The following is a 19,182-nucleotide window of genomic DNA, read 5'->3' as shown; positions in this document are numbered from 1 at the left end:
TGAAGTTTCAAGAACTTCCTGTGTGTAAATTTAAGAAAGAAGTATTCTGTTGTTTCAATGCTGTATGTGATAAGCCTTCTGCTTAATATAAATTTGCCTTTACAGGTAGTTGTTGTTGTTCTCCAGGTGGTGGTTTGTGTGGTCATCTTCCAGTTGGCTCTGTCTGGATTTGATCACTGGGTTTCATGTTTGCTGTTTCCATTTGGTTTGGGTTTCAGGGCTTCAGGACCAAAGACGGACACATTGTTGTAGCTGCAGGAAACGACAAGCAGTTTGTCCAAGTCTGTCAGGTAAGTTCTGATCCAGAAATCCTTTGTTTGCTCCGTCTGAAAGTCCTCACATCCATATACACTATATAACCAAAAGTATGTATTCACCTGCCTTGACTCACTTACAAACTGAAGTGCCGTCCCATTCCTAACCCATAGAGTTCAGTATGATGTGGGTCCACCTCCTGCAGCTATTATAGCTTCAACTCTTCTAGTAAAGCTGTCCACAAGGTTGAGGAGTGTGACCATTCTCCCAGAAGCACATTGGTGAGGTCACACACTGATATGTTGGTGCAGAAGGTCTGGCTCTCAGTCTCCACTCTAACTCATCCCAAAGGTGTTCTATTGGGTTCAGGTCAGGACTTTGTGCAGGTCAGTCCAGTTCATCCACACCAGACTCTGTCATCCATGTCTACATGGATTTTGCTATGTGCACTGGTGCACAGGCATGTTAGAAGAAGAAGGGGCCCGCTCCAAACAGTTCTCACAAGGTTGGGAGCATGGAATTGTCCAAAATGTTTAGGCCATGGAAACCCATTCCAAGAAGCTCTCTGCGTACTGTACTTGGGCTAATCTGACGGTCACATGAGGTCTGGAGCTCTGCAGCAGTTGACTGTGCAGAAAGTCGGTGGCCTCTTTGCACTATGCGCTTCAGCATCCGCTGACCCCTCTCCATCAGTTTACATGGCCTACCACTTGGTGGCTGACTTGCTGTTGTCCCCAAAGTGAGGGCCTTAGGCAAGGCCCTTAACGCTACTGCCTCCCGAGTGCGGTTACGCTGCAGCTCACCGCTCCCCCAGGGGATGGGTCAAATGCGGAGAAGAATTTCCCAATTGTGGGATCAATAAAGTTTCTAAAAAAAAAAAAAAAATTCTTCCATTTTGTTCTGATAGATCTGACAGTTGACTGTGGAATATTTAGGATCGGGGAAATTTCACCTCTGGATTTGTTGCACAGGTGTCATCCTATGACAGTTTCATGCTGGAATTCACTGAGTTCCTGATCGCGGCCCATTCTTTCATAAATGTTTGTAAAAACAGTCTGCCTGCCTGAGTGCTGATTTTAGTGCTTTTGGCCAGGCCAGGTGATTGTGACACCTGATTCTGATCATTTGGATAGATGAGCCGATACTTTTGGTAATATAGTGCATATGACTGAGAAAGGAGACTTTAACTTCCTCCTCATACTTCAATTCCATAAACTTGACGTATCTACAAGAGAGGTTTTTTTTATTAAAATTGTAGCCAAAAAAACATAAATTGGCAAAAAATTAAAGTGAATCATAATTACATGAGCATTGGTCTATGAACACTTCAATCACAGTAGTAGGTTTAAAGGTTGTCATCTGGACTTGGTTTTTAAGTAAAAGACGTTTCATCTCTTTTTCAAAAGGCTTTGTCAATGTCAGAATTGAATATGAGCATAAATAAATAAATAGGTTTAATTATTAGTCCTGTATAAAGTACAGATGTAAAAAGCGCCATTGTCATTGCTTTTCTTTAGAAGTAAAGATAAGATAAGATAAGATATTCCTTTATTTGTTCCATGATGGGGAAATTTCCTTGTTGCAGCAGCAGTACAGGAACAGAAAGCAATATGTAAAGAAAAAAAATAAAAACTATGGAGTCAATATACACACATATGTACACAATATACACATACATTTCCAAAAACAATTGCACAGGACGACCATATATTGGTTATTGCACAGGGTAAAAGAAATAAAAGAAATATGACAGAGCCGATGATGTTGGTTAACGTGGTTCACTGGGAGCAGCTAAGGTTGTACAGTCTAACGGCAGCAGGTAGAAACGACCTGCGGTGTCGCTCCTTCAGTCTGACGCTGAAGGAACTGCACAGTGAGGACACAGACTCACACATGGGGTGGGCTTCATTCTCCATCATGGATGATAGCTTAGCTACCATCCTCCTCTCTCCCACCTCCTGAATTGAGTCCAAAGGCAGCCCCAGAACAGAGCTGGCCTTCTTCACCAGCTTCTCCAGCCCCTTCCTGTCTGCTGCCGAGATGCCGCTGCACCAGGAGACAGCTCCATAAAAGATGGCTGATGCCACCACAGAGTCATAAAAAGTCTTTAGGAGTGATCCCTGCACTCCAAAAGACCTCAGTCTCCTCAACAGATAAAGCCTGCTCTGTCCTTTTTTGTACAGTGCTTCTGTATTACGTGACCAGTCCAGTTTATTGTTGAGGTGAACACCCAAGTACTTGTACGAATTTACTCTCTCAATGTCCCTTCCTTGGATGTTCACCGGTGCTAATGTAGAGTGAGTGTGCCTGCGAAAATCTACCACCAGCTCCTTGGTTTTCCCTGCATTAATCTGGAGGTAGTTCCGCTGGCACCAGTCCACAAAGTTCTGAATCAGTTCTCTATACTCTCTGTCATTGTCATCCATGATTAGTCCGACAACGGCAGAGTCATCCGAGAACTTCTGCAGGTGACAAGATGCTGAGCTGAACATGAAGTCTGCGGTATAGACAGTGATTGACCCTGAAGACCAATTATACTGACCAAAAATATAAACGCAACACTTTTGTTATTGCTCCCATTTTTTATGGTATGAACTCAAAGATGTGAAACATTTTCCACATACACAAAATAACCAGTTCTCTGAAATATTGTTCACAAATCTGTCTAAATCTGTGATAGTGAGCACTTCTCCTTTGCCAAGACAATCCATCCCACCTCGCAGGTGCGCCATATTAAGATGCTGATTACACAGCATGATTATTGCACAGGTGTGCCTTAGACTGGCCACAAGGAAAGGCCACTCTGAAATCTTCAGTTTTGTTTTATTGAGGGGGTCAGGGGACTCAGACAACCAGTCAGTATCTGGTGTGACCACCATTTGCCTCATGAAGTGCGACACATCTCCTTGGCATAGAGTTAATCAGGTTGTCTATTGTGGCCTGTGGAATGTTGGTCCACTCTTCTTCAATGGCTGTGCGAAGTTGCTGGATATTGGCAGGAACTGGAACACGCTGTCGTATACGCCGATCCAGAGCATCCCAAACATGCTCAATGGGTGACATGTCCGGTGAGTACGGTATGCTGGCCATGCAAGAACTGGGATGTTTTCAGCTTCCAAGAATTGTGTACAGATTCTTGCAACATGGGGCCGTGCATTATCATGCTGCAACATGAGGTGATGTTGTTGGATGTACGGCACAACAATGGGCCCCAGGATCTCGTCACGGTATCTCTGTGCATTCAAAATGCCATCAATGAAATGCACCTGTGTTCGTCGCCCATAACATATGCCTGCCCGTACCATAACCCCACCACCACCATGGGCTACTCGATCCACAACATTGACATCAGAAAACCGCTCACCCACACGACGCCACACACGCTGTCTGCCATCTGCCCTGAACAGTGTAAACCGGGATTCATCGGTGAAGAGAACACCTCTCCAACGTGCCAGACACCATCGCATGTGAGCATTTGCCCACTCAAATCGGTTACGACGACGAACTGGAGTGAGGTCGAGACCTGGATGAGGGCGACGAGCATGCAGATGTGCTTCCCTGAGACGGTTTCTGACAGTTTGTGCAGAAATTCTGTGGTTATGCAAACCAACTGTTTCAGCAGCTGTCCGAGTGGCTGGTCTCAGATGATCTTGGAGGTGGACATGCTGGATGTGGAGGTCTTGGACTGGTGTGGTTACACGTGGTCTGTGGTTGTGAGGCCGGTTGGATGTGCTGCCAAATTCTCGGAAACACCTTTGGAGACGGCTTATGGAGGAGAAAGATTTCAGAGTGGCCTTTCCCTGTGGCCAGTCTAAGGCACACCTGTGCAATAATCATGCTGTGTAATCAGCATCTTGATATGGCACACCTGTGAGGTGGGATGGATTGTTTGCTCACTATCACAGATTTAGACAGATTTGTGAACAATATTTCAGAGAACTGGTTATTTTGTGTATGTGGAAAATGTTTCACATCTTTGAGTTCATACCATAAAAAATGGGAGCAATAACAAAAGTGTTGCGTTTATATTTTTGGTCAGTGTACTTTGATCCATGCCTTCCTTTAATAATGACTACAAACTGTTCTTTTTTTGAGGTTCTGGAGCTGATAGAGCTTACCCAGGATCCAAACTACAAAAGCAACAAGCTGAGAGTCAAGAACCGCAAAAAACTTTTACAGACACTGTCACAGAGGTACACACTCACACAAAATCATTCACACACACGTAGAAATATTCTGATAAACACACAAACATGCACTGTGCCATAGAGATACATGTATTACAAAATGACACAAGGGGTCACATTCACTATCAGACACACACATACACAATGTCACAGATGTACTTACACATACAAATCAAATCTTTTCTGCTTTTAGATTCCAGCAGGAGAAGACAGCTGATTGGCTGAGGCGGTTTGAGGGTTCTAGTGTTCCTGTTGGACCAATCAACAGCATTCGAGAGGTCTTTTCAGAGCCACAGGTGAGTTTTTCTGCTCTGTCTTGTTTCTTTACATGAACAGTGTCAGGTTTAATAAAATCAGTTAACGGTTGGACTTTAGTTCTGTTGTGCTGTGACAATTTCCGGTGCCCAACCCTATCTCGTGCGTCAGTATTTATGTGTTATTCCTGTCAGTGGTTCAGTAGATTACTTTGACAAATCCAGAGTCTCACATCAATCTGGGTTGCTTGCAAACAAACGGCAGGTTTGCAGTCTGTTTCTCAGATTTTCGGATGTTTTGTGTTGTTGTGGTCGTATGGTCAAACCAGAACTTAATCTAAGACTCAGTTTCTATCATTTTAGATTTGTAGCGTAGTTGTTTTGGCCTGGTATGTTTATCCTTATGTTGGTATCTGTGTTGTGAAGGCCCCCCTTGTTTGTGAGTGAGCATGGTGTCCCAGAAACGAACCCTACCTGGAGTCCTCACTGTAGTATCGTGCAGTACTTCAGTGAACTATCACTCACCAGTGTTGGGTAGATTATTAATAAACAGAACTGATTAATTTATTTCAAAACTGTAGTGAAATTATTTACTTATTACCTATTTGAAAAAGTAATTCACTGCTTGTTACTTTACCTTTTTTTTCCTCTTGTATACAAATTCTTATGAGAAAAACATTACAAACTAGATCCTCTTGTCTTTCATTTAAATTTATTTTTAAAGCACTACCTTGTGCAAAGTATGAACCTGGTTCAAGACATAACCTCGTTTCAAAAGAATTTAGACAAAAGTGTGAAAATTGATACAAAATAAGTTACAACAGATGTGGTTTACACCACTACTTAAAGTGACGTGAAAAAAATGGTTAAGCCTTTATTATGAAATTAAGCTACTCTTTTGAAAAGACAGAGAACTGTTTTATGCCTCCATGTTTTTTTTCTCTGACTTTAGGTTTTCCATTACAATGAGTTGCACCTTTCTCTCTCTCCCTACCTCTGCCTTTTGTGCAAAACTCTGCACTGCTGTGAGTCTACTACCCCCCCCCCCCCCATCTACAGAGCCCATTGAGTGCTAACTCATATTGATCAGAGAGGAAGTAACGAGGGTTTCTGTAGTCCAGCATTTAATGACCAAAATTTGAACTGTAATTCGTTGTGTTCCTCCGTTGCTGACAAAAGTAATTAAATTACAGTAATTCGTTACTTTGTAATCTGTTACCCCCAACACTGTCAGTCACCTTTGGAGATATTCAAATTGGAGGGTGGTTGGGATTTGAACTATTGTCCCTTTCGATGGAGGTCCGAGTCGCTAACATCCACTGCCTGGTAACGCATTAAACCAACATCACTTCTGCTAACTCTTAAACTCTACAGCTTGCAAAAGTGAAGACGTTCTGGTCGGCTCATCTGAGAAACTGAGAAAGTTACAAAGACTGATCTGAGGAGAACTGTTCATGTTATTTTGCTGCTTTGCACGGACACTGCCCATCAAACCGGGGCACTTCTGCAAGCTCATTTCAGAAATGAGCAGCTCAGCTGTCCTTCAACACAGATCTCCTTTGGGTTGGTTTATTAGTGGACTAATAAAGGGATGAGGAGCAGATCCTGACAGCTGAAAAGCACTGAGGAATCTTTTGTTGGCTCAAATGACTTCAGTCATTTCTGAATTAATTCCATTTAATGCAGTGAGAGTGGCTCAACACATGAGCAGAGTTATAGTACTTTGTTATAGCCAGCGTTGGACGTGTTGTGCAGGTCTGGACTCAGCATCTACAATGGTGTGGAATGGGTCTGGGTCAGTTTAAAGAGGCTCTGGCCCATCTTCAGTGTCCTCTCTGAAAGAAAAACAAACACTTTGATTAGCAGGGAGTTGTCCTCACATGTGGGTGCAGAGGTGACCTCTCCCCGTCGAGCTCATTTGTTTTCATCAGCAGCTTCTGTTTTAGATGAGCGCTTAAGCAGAACCGGAGTCCGGATCAGTTATCCTGCAGTCCAAAAGGTTGCGCTGCCACCTTCATTAGCACGAGAAGTATTTATGAAAGAAATAGTTTGTGGACAGCAATCAGGATCTTCTGATCGTGAGGACATGTGCACATACAAAGATAAACTTCCTGTTCTTTCCTTCCTTTGAATGTGTGTTTGGAGGAGGACAGCTCTCGGCACCACCTGCCGCGCTCCGTCATGTCAAACTATGACTCAGAGTGTGTGTGTGTTTTTGTCAGACCAGCCCATCTGCCTCTTTGAGCGGATGCTGAAACTTCAATTCAACTAACTTTTGAATGCTTAAACTCTGTGGAAGATGCTGGTGCTCCTTCACCTGTACGTTTGTCACATGACGTGAAGCCCAAAACCTTGCAGTGCATCAAGCCCAGTAGATCACAGGCGCATCACAAACATTTGAATGCAAGTTGTGGTGTTCCTTTGGTGCTTTCAATCGTTCAAACTGAAGAATCTGATCATAGACATGAATCAGAGGACTGACTTCTGTGGTCACATGACCTGTTGATTTGTTTTGGGCTCATTTATAGCCTAAAAATAGGCAAAGACAACTGTTTTCTCTGCAGCACAAGACACTTCACACATTTCACTTGTTTAAGTTTTATTAAGAACATAACCATTTTCCTCCACAGAATACAGCCTGCAGTCAAGCTGAGATTGACTTCCTTATTTGCTGAGCTTTTTCAGATGATGGTAGAAGTTTCCTCATCAGTCAAAACCACTCGTAGAAGCAGAACTTTTCGAATCAGCACTCACTCCAGGAGTACGAGGATGGTTCCTCCACTCCTGATGGAAGCCTGTGATGTGATATTCCTTATATACTTCCCACTGCGATCACTTTTTTAAACCATTTTCAAAGTGGTCCCAGTGGTTTTTAATTATGATTTTGCCATTTTTGGTCAAAATAAAAAAAACCTGTGTTGTTTTCTTTAACATAGTTTTTGCAGAGCGGCAGTAATTCATTAGTGGTTCACTAGAAATTCACCTCTGAGTTGTGGGTGGGACTGTTGGTGGGGAGTGGGCCTGCTCACTCTTCCAATCATTCCTTTAGTTACACTCTCGGTCACTAGCTTACAGCCCTCATAACTCAAAGCTAACAGTAGTGGTACAGAAAAAATGGCGAGGAATATTGAAGCTATCCAGCCGTAAAGTTTTGGGCCGGAAACCAGCTCAGACGAGGAAAACAAAGACTTACATGGATCTATTTGTCTACAAGTGGATGCATTCTTTCAATCTGAATAAATACATTTTCAGAAATTCATTTTAATCTTATTTTTCTTCACTTGTGTTCTCCATCATGAGAAAAATGCTACAAGAACATGTTAAAAACACCAAAAACACTTTGTATTTGAGCAGCTAGTTGTAGTTGTAGCACAGACACACTGGCAGGTTGAAGTACTATACAAGAGAAAAAAAATATCCAAGAAACAATTTTTTTACAACCATTCATTGAGAAAATATATACAATTTAGTCTTCGGAAAGTTAAAAAAATACATGCCATATGCATTACTTTGTATTTCGACCACTACAGCCAACATTTTAGTCCCAACACAGAAAAACCTATTAACGTTTATATTTAGGACAAGTTATAAAAAAACCCCATTTAAAATTAGGATTTGTATTTATCAAATGAGCTAATTTCATAAATGATGCTGCTGCAGGTCTTAATCATTTTGGTTATCTAGGTTACTGTCGTTACCATACCAACAGTTTTTTATTGATAAATCCTCTGGTTTGTATGTTCACGTGGACATCTTTGCCCCTCCGATAAGCCATCATTTCTGCTCCTTCAGGGTTTTCCAGCTTTTTTTCCCCTGAAGTAAAGCTCTTTCTCAGGAAGTCTGCGGCTGTTCTTGACAGTTCATGTGCGCTACTTCACATCACAGCGCCTGGACTCCGCAGCAGATCTCATTTACGGCTGCAGCACCGTCCTCTGAAAGCCAAGTGCTGACAGCAGTACTCCGGATTTATTTTAGCCCATAATTGCATCTCTCTGCAGTAAATGTTTCCCACATGATGTCTGCAATTAACAACAAGAGCAGCAAATCCCTCTTTGAGCTCAACTTCAGGCTGCTGCTGCTGAAACTGTGATTCAGCTCGGCTGATTGAGTTTCCTCTCTCTGCAGAGTGGTGTTTACACTCTGCATGCTGGGACATAAGACAGCCTCCGTGTTTAACGCTGCATGTGTTCGTTAGCATACGTTCGAAGGCAGTAAACACGTCACCTCTCAAGTTTCACAGGCAGCACTTCTGTCCAGCTTTCATTTGTTTCCACAGACTTTAAAGTTTCCTCACAGATTCAGGTCCTACCTTCAGCATCTGCAGATGCCCCATCCTCTGAGGTGCCATGGTTGGATGAACAGATTAAAGAAAAACTAGCAGGTGGAACGTACTTAACTTTGATTGAGAGCAGAAACGCAATCTTACGACCCCTTACGACTCCTCCCCCACACATATTAATGAACACAACACTGTTGTTTTCTCTTTGCCTCAGAAGTTTTGTTTTATATTGAAGGATGAACATTTTTAAAAAATTAGGTAAAGTTACTCACAAAACAGATTACTGTTTTCTCTGCACAATAGGGCGCACTAGATTATTAGCCCACCATCAATTCATTTTTGAAATCATGTCATATATAAGGTGCAACAGGCGAGACTAAATAGTCAGAGATGAGAGATAAGTCGGTCAGTCAGACTTTATTAACTGTGTTCACAGTAACTTCGGAAGTTGTGGAACAGTCTACACGTTAGCTATGTTAGCAAACTCACAATACCTGTAACTCTCATAGATGTGGGTAACACCTGTGATGCCTTACAGTGTAGAAAATACGGTAAATGATGGAAAACAATCATGACTCACCCCTCTTGAAACATTGTTACAGCATCAGTAGGGACCACAAGCCACAATGTTCTAAGCTCCAGAGACAAAGGTGGGTGACCACAAACGATAGAGCTTCCAAATCTGAACTTAGAAATAAGTAAAGTAGCTTAATCGACCTAAAATTAAGTTATTCATATTTTACGTCTCAATGATGACCTTTGTTTTGCGGATAGAATACAATGGGAAATATAGATATTCACAGGTCATATCAAGGATTTTTTTTTGTCTTTTTACATACCATATCTTCCCTCTCTGTGCTTTATTAACCATCAATTTTTCACATTTGACAGTTTTTAAAAATTTTTACAAGATCTTTTAATTTATGTTATTATATGCTTCATGTCTGCAGAGTGCAGTTTACTATTTGGTAGTAAGGGCTTGAACCTGTGAACACTCCTTACCATGCACATTAATATAATCGGTCATGACAAATGCAGCGCATTTCATCAAGTTTGCTCAATGTTAAGGAGGCGGTTTTTAGAACCTTATTTATCTTGTACCTTTCATAAAGCTGTGAAATCAATCCAAAGTCATGTCAAAGCTGCCATTGGTTCACAAATGTCTGCTAAGTCCATTATGCCTGGTTTCGAATCAAAATCAAAGTATAAGCTATTCTGTAAAGCACAGCGACATATTTGTTAACACTGTAAAATTTCCAGTGCGGAAACCAAGTTATTCAATGGCGATGTAAATATGTGCAAACTGTATGTGCAGTGACACCCTTTGCGGTACCTACCAGCAGAGTAAGGTTGTGGAGTTTGTAGTCGTAAGGGAAGGAAAATGTACCATTTCATCACAGGACTGAAAACGGCTGAGTCAACGTGAAACCTGACAAAACATGTAATATGTACATGTACATGTAATCTATGAACAGTGGCATTCCACTCTACTGTTCTCATTTGACACCCTTTGGAAGGGTAGAGTGGAAGGCCATTACAAAGGAAAGGTTAAAAAAAGTATTTCATTTTCCTTCATAATTTGTGTCTGACTTTATACTTTGTAATTTTTATAGAGAGATTTTACTACAACCCACTTTGTATAAAGATCTGTCGCTGTTAGAATGAACCGGCTGCTCCACGCGAGCGAACCGTGTCTGAGCAGAGTAGCCAGACTCGAAGCTTCGTGTTTGCAGCAAAAACAAAACAAAAGGTTTTTTTTCAGGCAAGGGGAAGGTGCTTTGTTATGGTGTGCACTCCAGAGGAGGCTTCGGACCACAGTCCATCCGGCTGCTCTGCAGGCCGGACTAAGGAGTACCGCGTCTCCCGGGAGATTGGTATCCCCAATCCAAGCAGAGAAGCAGCTTTGGGACAGTGTGTGCGCTAGCGGAGGCGGATTTTGAATGATCAGTCCTGAGAAACCATACAAACAATCCTGTGAATTTGTGTTACCAGTCGGGTCAGACTAAATAAAGGTTGATGTTATTCCAGTTTATGTTCATCCACGGCTAAATCATGTTGTTACCATGGCTACATGTTGTTAGCAGGTATTAGCTTATTACCCTTCTTCCGGATCCGTTCTAACAAAGATAAGATATAAAGCCAGTGCTTTATCTTTGGCATGGGGCCTCTGCCTGTGACTCCAATTTAACCAGTTAATCTATTTCTACATTCATCAAATGCAAACAATAGTAACCATCGTTTTCTGTGACAATACCAGTAAAGGCATATCTTGGACCTGTTTTCCAAGTTTAAGAGGAAGTTTATTGGTCTGACTTGAACCACTTTCAAGACGTCTTTGTCATCTTCTAGAATTTCGTTTAAATGCTGTAATTCAACATTTAAACTATTACACACTGTAATAGTGTTGAAAACATGTCTGTGTTGGTCTAAAAGCCTTTGAGCGGTACTTGTTCACTGCTGTAAAATGACTTTGTTGTGGTTTTATTCTCATTTTACATTCCTCCCATTACTTCAGACACGCCTCTTTTAGGGACAGAGTTCTTATTACCTTGCTGTTTTTCTAACTAAAACTGTCTGGTGATGTTAGCATCTGAATGGTTTCAGTACGTCTTCATAAAGCTGATCTTGAAGCTCCACCAAAACTTGCAGAATACTGACTTAAAGGTGTAAATTAGCAGTAGGTGCAACAGACTGGTGATCTGTTCTGGATGTGGGTTGCTGTCGTCACTTGACACAACTGGGAGTTGCCGGTTTGTGGCAGTTGCACAGCTCTGCAGCTAACCAGGATGGGTGGAAGTCATTGCTGCAAGTCTGAAATCTGAAAATCATTTGGAAAAAAGCTCTTCCTTTCCCCTTCCTCCTTGCTCAGGATCTCCCATCCCTTTATTCTTTGGTTCTCTGAGGTGTTGCTGCTATTTTCTGGTCTCCTGAGGCTAGACCAGCATTCGCAGAGCTGGCTGAGCCAATGTTTCTCCTCCTGTTGTCTAAAGAAGATGTAGGTAATAATAATGATAATAATGGATTAGATATATCTGCACTTTTTCTTGTTGCTCAAAGCGCTTATAATGTGTCCATTAATCATTGCCTCCTCATTTATACTTGGTAGGTAGGTTGAATAATCTCACATGGGGTCATTAAGGGTCAGCATGTTAAAATGCTGCAGACGCATTAGCAGCTGTTCCAGTGGAGTACAATCACTCATCTGAGTATCAACTGCAAGAACTTTTATCCAAAAGTTTTCAACGCCTCTTTTCTTCCATTTAGGGAGAAAGCAGAGTAGAAATGATGACTTTTTATAATCATGATCTTGCTGCGTCCATAGCTCTATAGATTTGGACCTTTTATTAACTAAATGTTGGATTTTTGGCTCTGAATTGCATAACATGAAATCCCCTTACTCCTTTCACTCTGTTGAAGCTGTCATTAAACACATTTATTTTCAAAGTGGATTTGTCGAGCAGAATTAAATAGGCAGTGTATTCCAGAAAACTTCATACGTGAATGCAGCAGACCTCACACGGTGGGATCCATCAGACTGAAATGATTGATCTGTGGTTTGTTCTCTGGTTCAAAGTGATTCATGAACTTCTCTTGGAATCACAATTAGAATGAGCCTTCCTTAACAAGAAGGAGATGCTGAAGGAAAATGATGCATTAAGTCCTCCATGCCTGAAACCTGTCCTGATCTTGCAACACAGTCATTTTAATCAGCCTTTATCTTATTTTTTGAGGTGTTTTTGTGACTTCATTTTAATGAATGAGTCCTCTTTAATAATAATTAATAATAATAAATTAATTCATTATAATAATTATTTATACTTTTATTTGTCCCACAATGGGGAAATTGTTCTCTGCATTTTGACCCATCCCCTGCAAACCAGCCGTGCCCGGGAGACGACAGCTGGCTGGGGAGAGCGGGGATCTAACCACCAACCGTTCGGTTACTGGACGACCTGCTCTACCGGCTGAGCCACTTGCCGCCATCATCCACATTTGACCCATGCCTTGGGGGGAGTGGTGAGCTGCAGGCTAGCTGCGTTCGGGGGGCAACAGCTGGCTGGGAAGAGCGGGGATCGATCCGCCAACCCTTCGGTTGTTGGACGACCTGCTGTACCGCCTGAGCTAAACTGCCTAAAAACTGCCAAATTGACTACCTCTTTGCTGCCTCACTCCTCTATGGAGTTCAGCAGTAGCCGACGGTGTTTGTACAACCTCAAACCTTATGTCTGTGTATCACACCACCTGGAAAATGTCCAGTTCCTGCATAAAGCATACAGCTAAAGATGGCTTTAATATCCTGATGACTGGAGCTGCTCCTGATTGGTCCCAGCTGAGAGCTCCCAGCCTCTGATGTGGAGGCAAACACTCAACATCAGTGATTCTGCTCAGGCTGAAAATGGAGAATGACTTGCATGCAGCACTAGAGGCTGGGATTCAAACCCTCAAACACGGTGTTGCATTGTTCAGAGGGTAAACCAGTCTTTAGTCACTGCGGTTGTAAACTTTTCTGTTGATCCAGTTCTAACAGTTTTTCTGCAACGCTCAGGGGAACTGAACTTTATCGACTCTGTCATATCAGAAAGCTCACATCCATCATGGCTTGCTAATGGGTCTTCCACAGTTTTATGTTTGGTCATCTGCGGAAGCAGCAGTACAACAGCATCAAAGCTGAGGAAGGTGGTTTGGTCTTGTGCAGAAGAATTCTGCATCAGGCTTTCAACACCAGATCAGAACTTTATTTAGTTTTAAATGTCACGATTTAATGTCACATCAGGGGTTAATAGAACGGTAGTATGAGTAAGAAAGCCCTTAAAATCTTGATGAAAGGATAATGGCTGATCGAAGTAGGCTTGGAAAAATTGCTTTTGTAGGACATTTTAAAGAGTTTATTTGACTTTAAATGTGGTCGTAGAATAGATTCAATAAGGTGTCATCTGCATAAAAATTGAATTTTTCATTTGGTTCCAGACTACTTTGTTAACCAGTAAGCTGCCCATTTTTTTTCTTTCCATAATTCAGTTGACTAAAGTTAAATTCAACAAATCCCATTCTTTATTTAAAAAAAAAAATGCTATTTAATGTATAACCAGATGTGAAGGTCTTTTATAAAGTTTCTAGCTTTAAACAGAAAAATGAAGGACTCGTCTAGTTGTGTTTTGGATGCAGTTTTTTATTATTGTTATTTTCTACCAGCTTCTTTTGGTGATTTGGAGTCAGAACCCAGGTCAGAGAGTGCTGAGTCATCACAGAGCATAATCTATTTGATTCTAGTTAGTCGCTCAAAGCAAAGTAATTCTGTGTCAATCTACGTATCAGTCTGCTACGAAAGCTGGATTTTAGTCAGACTGACATGCTCAGATTAGATTTAAAAACACTTAAAACAACCTATTATGTGGCCGGACATCAAATGTTAAACCAGCCAGCACAGTCTGCTGTCATGGTTTCTTTTGTGGTTTTTTTGGAGGATAAACCCCCGCCAGCTGCGACCGTTTTCTGCTTTAACTGCTGAGTAACAAGAGTTTGCTTCTATTTGACTTTTTCATCTGCCATTTGGAACTAAACTTTAGCCTTTCTTTGATCTTCGGCTGTCTTTGTTTGCTCAGAAGTTCTGAAAATAACCTTTATTGCTGTCTGGAAAGTGTTGAGTAGAGCCGGCACATTAGAGGCGTTGCTTTCCAGCCGGCCCAGGACCTCACACCATCTATTGGGAAGCATAGTAATCTTTGTAAACAGAGAGGGATGGATGATGGTCTGAGGACAGATACAGAGATTCATCCATCACCTCTGGACACCTGGCCTCTCCTTTATGCTGTCAGCTGTGGGACATAAAGGTTATAAAGAGATAATGTGCAGATTTGTTTCATATTTATCAAGCGTGACGGTATTTCTGCCTCAGAGATGGATGGATCTTACTGCAGAATGGATCTCCTGGTCTGGAGTCATTCTTTACAATCCTGGAGGCCTGCTGTTTCGATTGTGATTGAAGCTTCCCTGCAGAACCACAACCCTGAGAATCATCTGTCTGTTCAGAAGATGAACAACTGCTAAAACTACAAGTTTAAACCTCTGAAGATTCAAATTATTAAGAAATACTTCTGAACATATGACCCAACTCTCACTGCAAAGATAAGCAGAATAAAGAGGATGAGTCAATCAATCCCTCATTTTAGCAGTTGGCAGTAGCATGGAGTGTAACCTTTGAAAACCTCTAAGGGTTTGGTCTTTTAAATCGACTGGCTCTAAAAAGTGATGGATGATCAGTGGTTTATATAAGGGAATCAAACAATCCTGGGAGCATCTGGAGTCTTTCTCATTACTTGTGGGCCGTTGTTGGAGGTTAGTTGCAGGATAGACTGGATTTAAAGTCGTGCTAACAGACCTGATGCTGCCTCTGGGTCACGCAGGCCGAAAGGCGTCTGTTCCCAGATAACCTGGATCAACTGCAGCCTGACAGCTGACTGCTGCTCCAGGGAAATAAGTTTCTGCTCTGGATGAGTGGTGAGCTGATGGAGGTGAAGCTTTGGGGGGATCGATGACTGATTTTTATTTAAAATGTTGTTTTCACCATTTGAAAAAAGAAAAGAGAAGGATTTCAATTAGATAGCTGACACTGAATGGCCTGAGCTCTGGATCTTTGCCAGTTTTCATAGAAACTAGTTGTTGAAGTGATTCTGCAACAGAAAACAGACCAAGAAGGAAGAAATGATAAGTACAAACATGACATAAAAGGAAAATGAGATACAGTTTGGTAAATGTCTCGTCTGTGGAGTATCAGTAATTCTCCAAAAAACGTTCTTCTTCTGGGACACATCATCACCAAAAGCCACTTCTACTTCTGTGTCCTGTCTGTTATAATCCTTTTCACTGAGCTGAAGGGATGATGACCACGGCAGAGCTGGATCTAAGATCTCGGCGTAGACCCAGGACATGCAGGAGAGACCGTAGTCTCTTCTGCATGTCCTGTGAACGCCTCGGGGTACCGCCAGAGGAGCTGGAGGAAGTGAACGGGGAGAGGGAAGTCAGGGCATCTTTGCTGACATCTCTGCTGACCCGGTTCTGGATGAGAAGAAGAAGATGAGTGGATTTAAGAAACAGTTTGTTTCATAACAGAACAGCTGATTGAACTTTCAGACGCTTCATTTGATATAGATGGAGAAAAGCAGGTCAAGGGTGAAGAATGACGAGGCTGGCAAAAAGAAAGAGAAAGTTCAGACCATGACATGGCAATTAGGGAGGAATATTTGGACCATCCTAGTCAGGAACATCGTAAACATTATTGCAGAAGAATCTGGAAGTCTTTAGTAGATATCTCAACACCTTCTCAGATGTTCAGTTTAGTTCTTCAGCTGGTTTAAGTCTCATTTCAGGTTGGTTTATCTTTATAAATCACTAACCTCCCTGAAGGTTTCATGATTTACCGCTAAAAAGTATTCCAAACCACGAAAACAGTGAATCACGGGCGTCAGATGAACATTGTGTCAGCAGAAAGCTTGCTCCTCTGAGTGTTTTTTTGGCAGAGCAGCAACTTTGCAAGCAACGACGAAGAAGCCCAGCCACAACTTCCTGCTCCAGTTCATGTCCTAGAGGGAAGATTTGTCATTTCAGAATGAAACCACAGGTAGAGCCAGTCCACAAGAAGCTGTTTGACCCAAACGTGGAAGAAATTTACGGCTCCACTTGAAAGTCCTTTGTCATGAATAATTTGAACTTCCGGAGTTTCCACCTGTGTTCTGTCTGGATTTGACATGATGTGGAAGGAAGAATCACAATGGTCTTCACCACTGTACAGTGGCTGTGTGGAAACTCCAACATCAAAGAGCACATTACATTTCCTGAAAAAAGTTTCCCATCTTGATGAACATTCATATTTTTAAAATGTATTTAAACCCTTGTGATAACTTCAGGAACATTCTACCTAAACTCCCTCTTGCAGGTCTACCACTCCTCCCTCCTGAACAATAGCTGGTGGTCCTGCAGCAGTAGATCTCAGAGCAGCTCCTCAGCTCTGAGATCCATCATGAAGAAATATATTCTCCTTTAAAGAATATCTTTTCCAACACATTCTTTAGAGCATTTGAAGACCTACTCCGATGAGAATGGTGTTTTGGGTGTTTTTAACATGTTCTTGTAACTTGTTTCTGATGATGGAGGAAATATATAATGATAATTAAGATCAAAATTACATTTCTGATGATTTCTTTATTCAAATCATTGTGAATCAGAAACAGACGAAAAAAATGCAGTTTGAAAAAATGGTAAATGCCGTTTACTTATACAGCGCTTTTTTACCTTCTCAGAAGGACTAAAGCGCTTTACAGTCACAGTCCCATTCAACCATAAACACACACACACCGCCGAACAATGGCGCCATTCTTGCCCAAAGGCATGGCTGAGCAAGGCTGGAACTGAACCTGTGATCTTCTGAGCAGAGGTCGACCGCTCTACCTCTGCACCAGAGTATATTTGTGAAGAAGAAAATACGCTGGGTGGGCCACAAGTTCCCCGCTCCACCCAATCCTGATTTATCGGGTGGCCGTGGTGCAGCAGTAGGGCGGTCGACCCATGATCGAAAGATTGCAGGTTCGATTCCCGCCTTGCACGCCCATGTGTCAAAGTGTCCTTGGGCAAGACACTGAACCCCACCTTGCCTCTGGTGGGAGGTTGGCGCCAGTGTTTGGCAGCGGAGCGACCGCCAGTGTGTGAATGTGTGTGTGTGCATGGGTGAATGGGACGGTGACTGTAAAGCGCTTTGGGCCTTTGAAAGAGGGTAGAAAGCGCTATATAAGTATACGTCATTTACCATTTATCCACTTGCAGACAAACAGATCCATGTAGGTCTTTGTTTTCCTTGTCTGAGCTGGAGTCTGGATCTAAACTGTACGGCTGGATAGCTTCAATATTTCTCACCATCTTTGTTGCACTGCTAATGTTATGTTGGGGTTGTGAGGAGCTGCAGGAGAGTGTAAAATGATGGGTGATGGGGGGGGTGTTCTAAAAAATGATTTTTATTTTTTGTTTTGGCTAAAAGCAGCATAATCATCATTTAAAGACCACTGGGAAAAGATTAAGGGATGATCGGAATGGGACTTTAAGATGTGATTCCGTTGCTTTGGTATTCGAGAGCTCCTCTGAATAAAATTGTCTTATAAATGCCTGAATATAAATTTCAGCCTTGTTACATGGCACAGTTGAATTGAAAAACGGGCGCTTGTTCAGTTTAAAACACGCTCCTTCTGTGTTTGTGCGACTTGTGTTGTTTTATAGTTTGAGTGGTCTGACTCCATCAGGGAGTCGGATGAATCCCAATGGCGTCTCTTTGTTGGCCGGTTGCTCCATCAGAATACAAGTCATCAAAGTTTCTTTAAGAAATAAATTATGAGTCAATTTTGTTAAATGTTATTTTGCCGCATTAGTTTTTCACCAGGCCTGACAGCTTTGGAATCCTTCTTCCTGGAAACACCTGGAAGATTTGGAAATTTCTAATGCTTTCCAGGAGTGAAGTCCTCCCAGTTTGATGTGTGTCCCAAAAAGGAAATGTTTTCAGGGAAAAACTCTGAGATTCATTGATTGTTTCCTGACAGCGCCCTCACAAGAGTTTCCTTCTCCGCATTTTCACCAGTTCTCATCTTCCACTTGCTTGTATTCCTTCAGCTTTTATCTTAACAGTGATGCTTGATAAAAGCTGAACTTGACCTGACCTGCTTGAAGACTGCATGAAAGCAATACAACGTTAGAAGGTAAAACAGAAACTCATTAAACAATGATGCAATTGATTAAAAAATGGTAATTATGAGCAGGCTAAACAGGCTGTGTCCCCTATTCTGTCTGCTTCACTTTTAGATTTGTTTCTGAGTATTTCAGAAACCAGTGGGAGTAATTAAGACTCGCCTTTAGTAATAGATTTTCATTCACATTAATCGGTTACTCATCACATCAACAGTTTCGTAGTGTTTTAAAGGCAGACATTGACACACAACCTCTGAATAGTAAGAGTCTCTCTTTTTTAATTTGGTCCAACTATTAACTACTAAACCCCCTTATTGTTGCTGATTATATATATATATTTTGACGCTTTTCTAACTTTTTTGGGCCCTATTGCAGTTTAAACTCACCTATTTCCAGTCATTTAGGTTAGTGAGTTAAAAATAAATATTTGTCCTGTTGTTCATCGTACTTTCTGTCACAATTCAATTACGTTCATTGTGTC

At 41.8% G+C, this 19,182-nt stretch overlaps 1 protein-coding gene across 3 annotated transcripts in view; it reads left to right on the top strand.

Moving 5' to 3' along the window:
• The window catches only part of sugct (succinyl-CoA:glutarate-CoA transferase), a 101,845-nt gene that overhangs the window by 39,489 nt on the left and 43,174 nt on the right, over window positions 1-19,182 (top strand). For all 3 annotated transcript variants that reach the window (XM_004080827.4, XM_020712467.3, XM_078938275.1), the window contains exons 10-12: window positions 219-290; window positions 4,351-4,448; window positions 4,636-4,738. In XM_004080827.4, the coding sequence (XP_004080875.1) occupies window positions 219-290; window positions 4,351-4,448; window positions 4,636-4,738 (273 nt within the window). The remainder of the gene's footprint in view (window positions 1-218; window positions 291-4,350; window positions 4,449-4,635; window positions 4,739-19,182) is intronic.

The sequence above is a fragment of the Oryzias latipes genome, chromosome 20 (genome assembly GCF_053564925.1).
Source record: "Oryzias latipes strain Hd-rR chromosome 20, Olatipes_Hd-rR_3.1".
Classification (NCBI taxonomy): domain Eukaryota; kingdom Metazoa; phylum Chordata; class Actinopteri; order Beloniformes; family Adrianichthyidae; genus Oryzias; species Oryzias latipes.
Note: the sequence above shows the minus strand (reverse complement) of the source record. Positions and strands in the feature narration are given on the sequence as shown.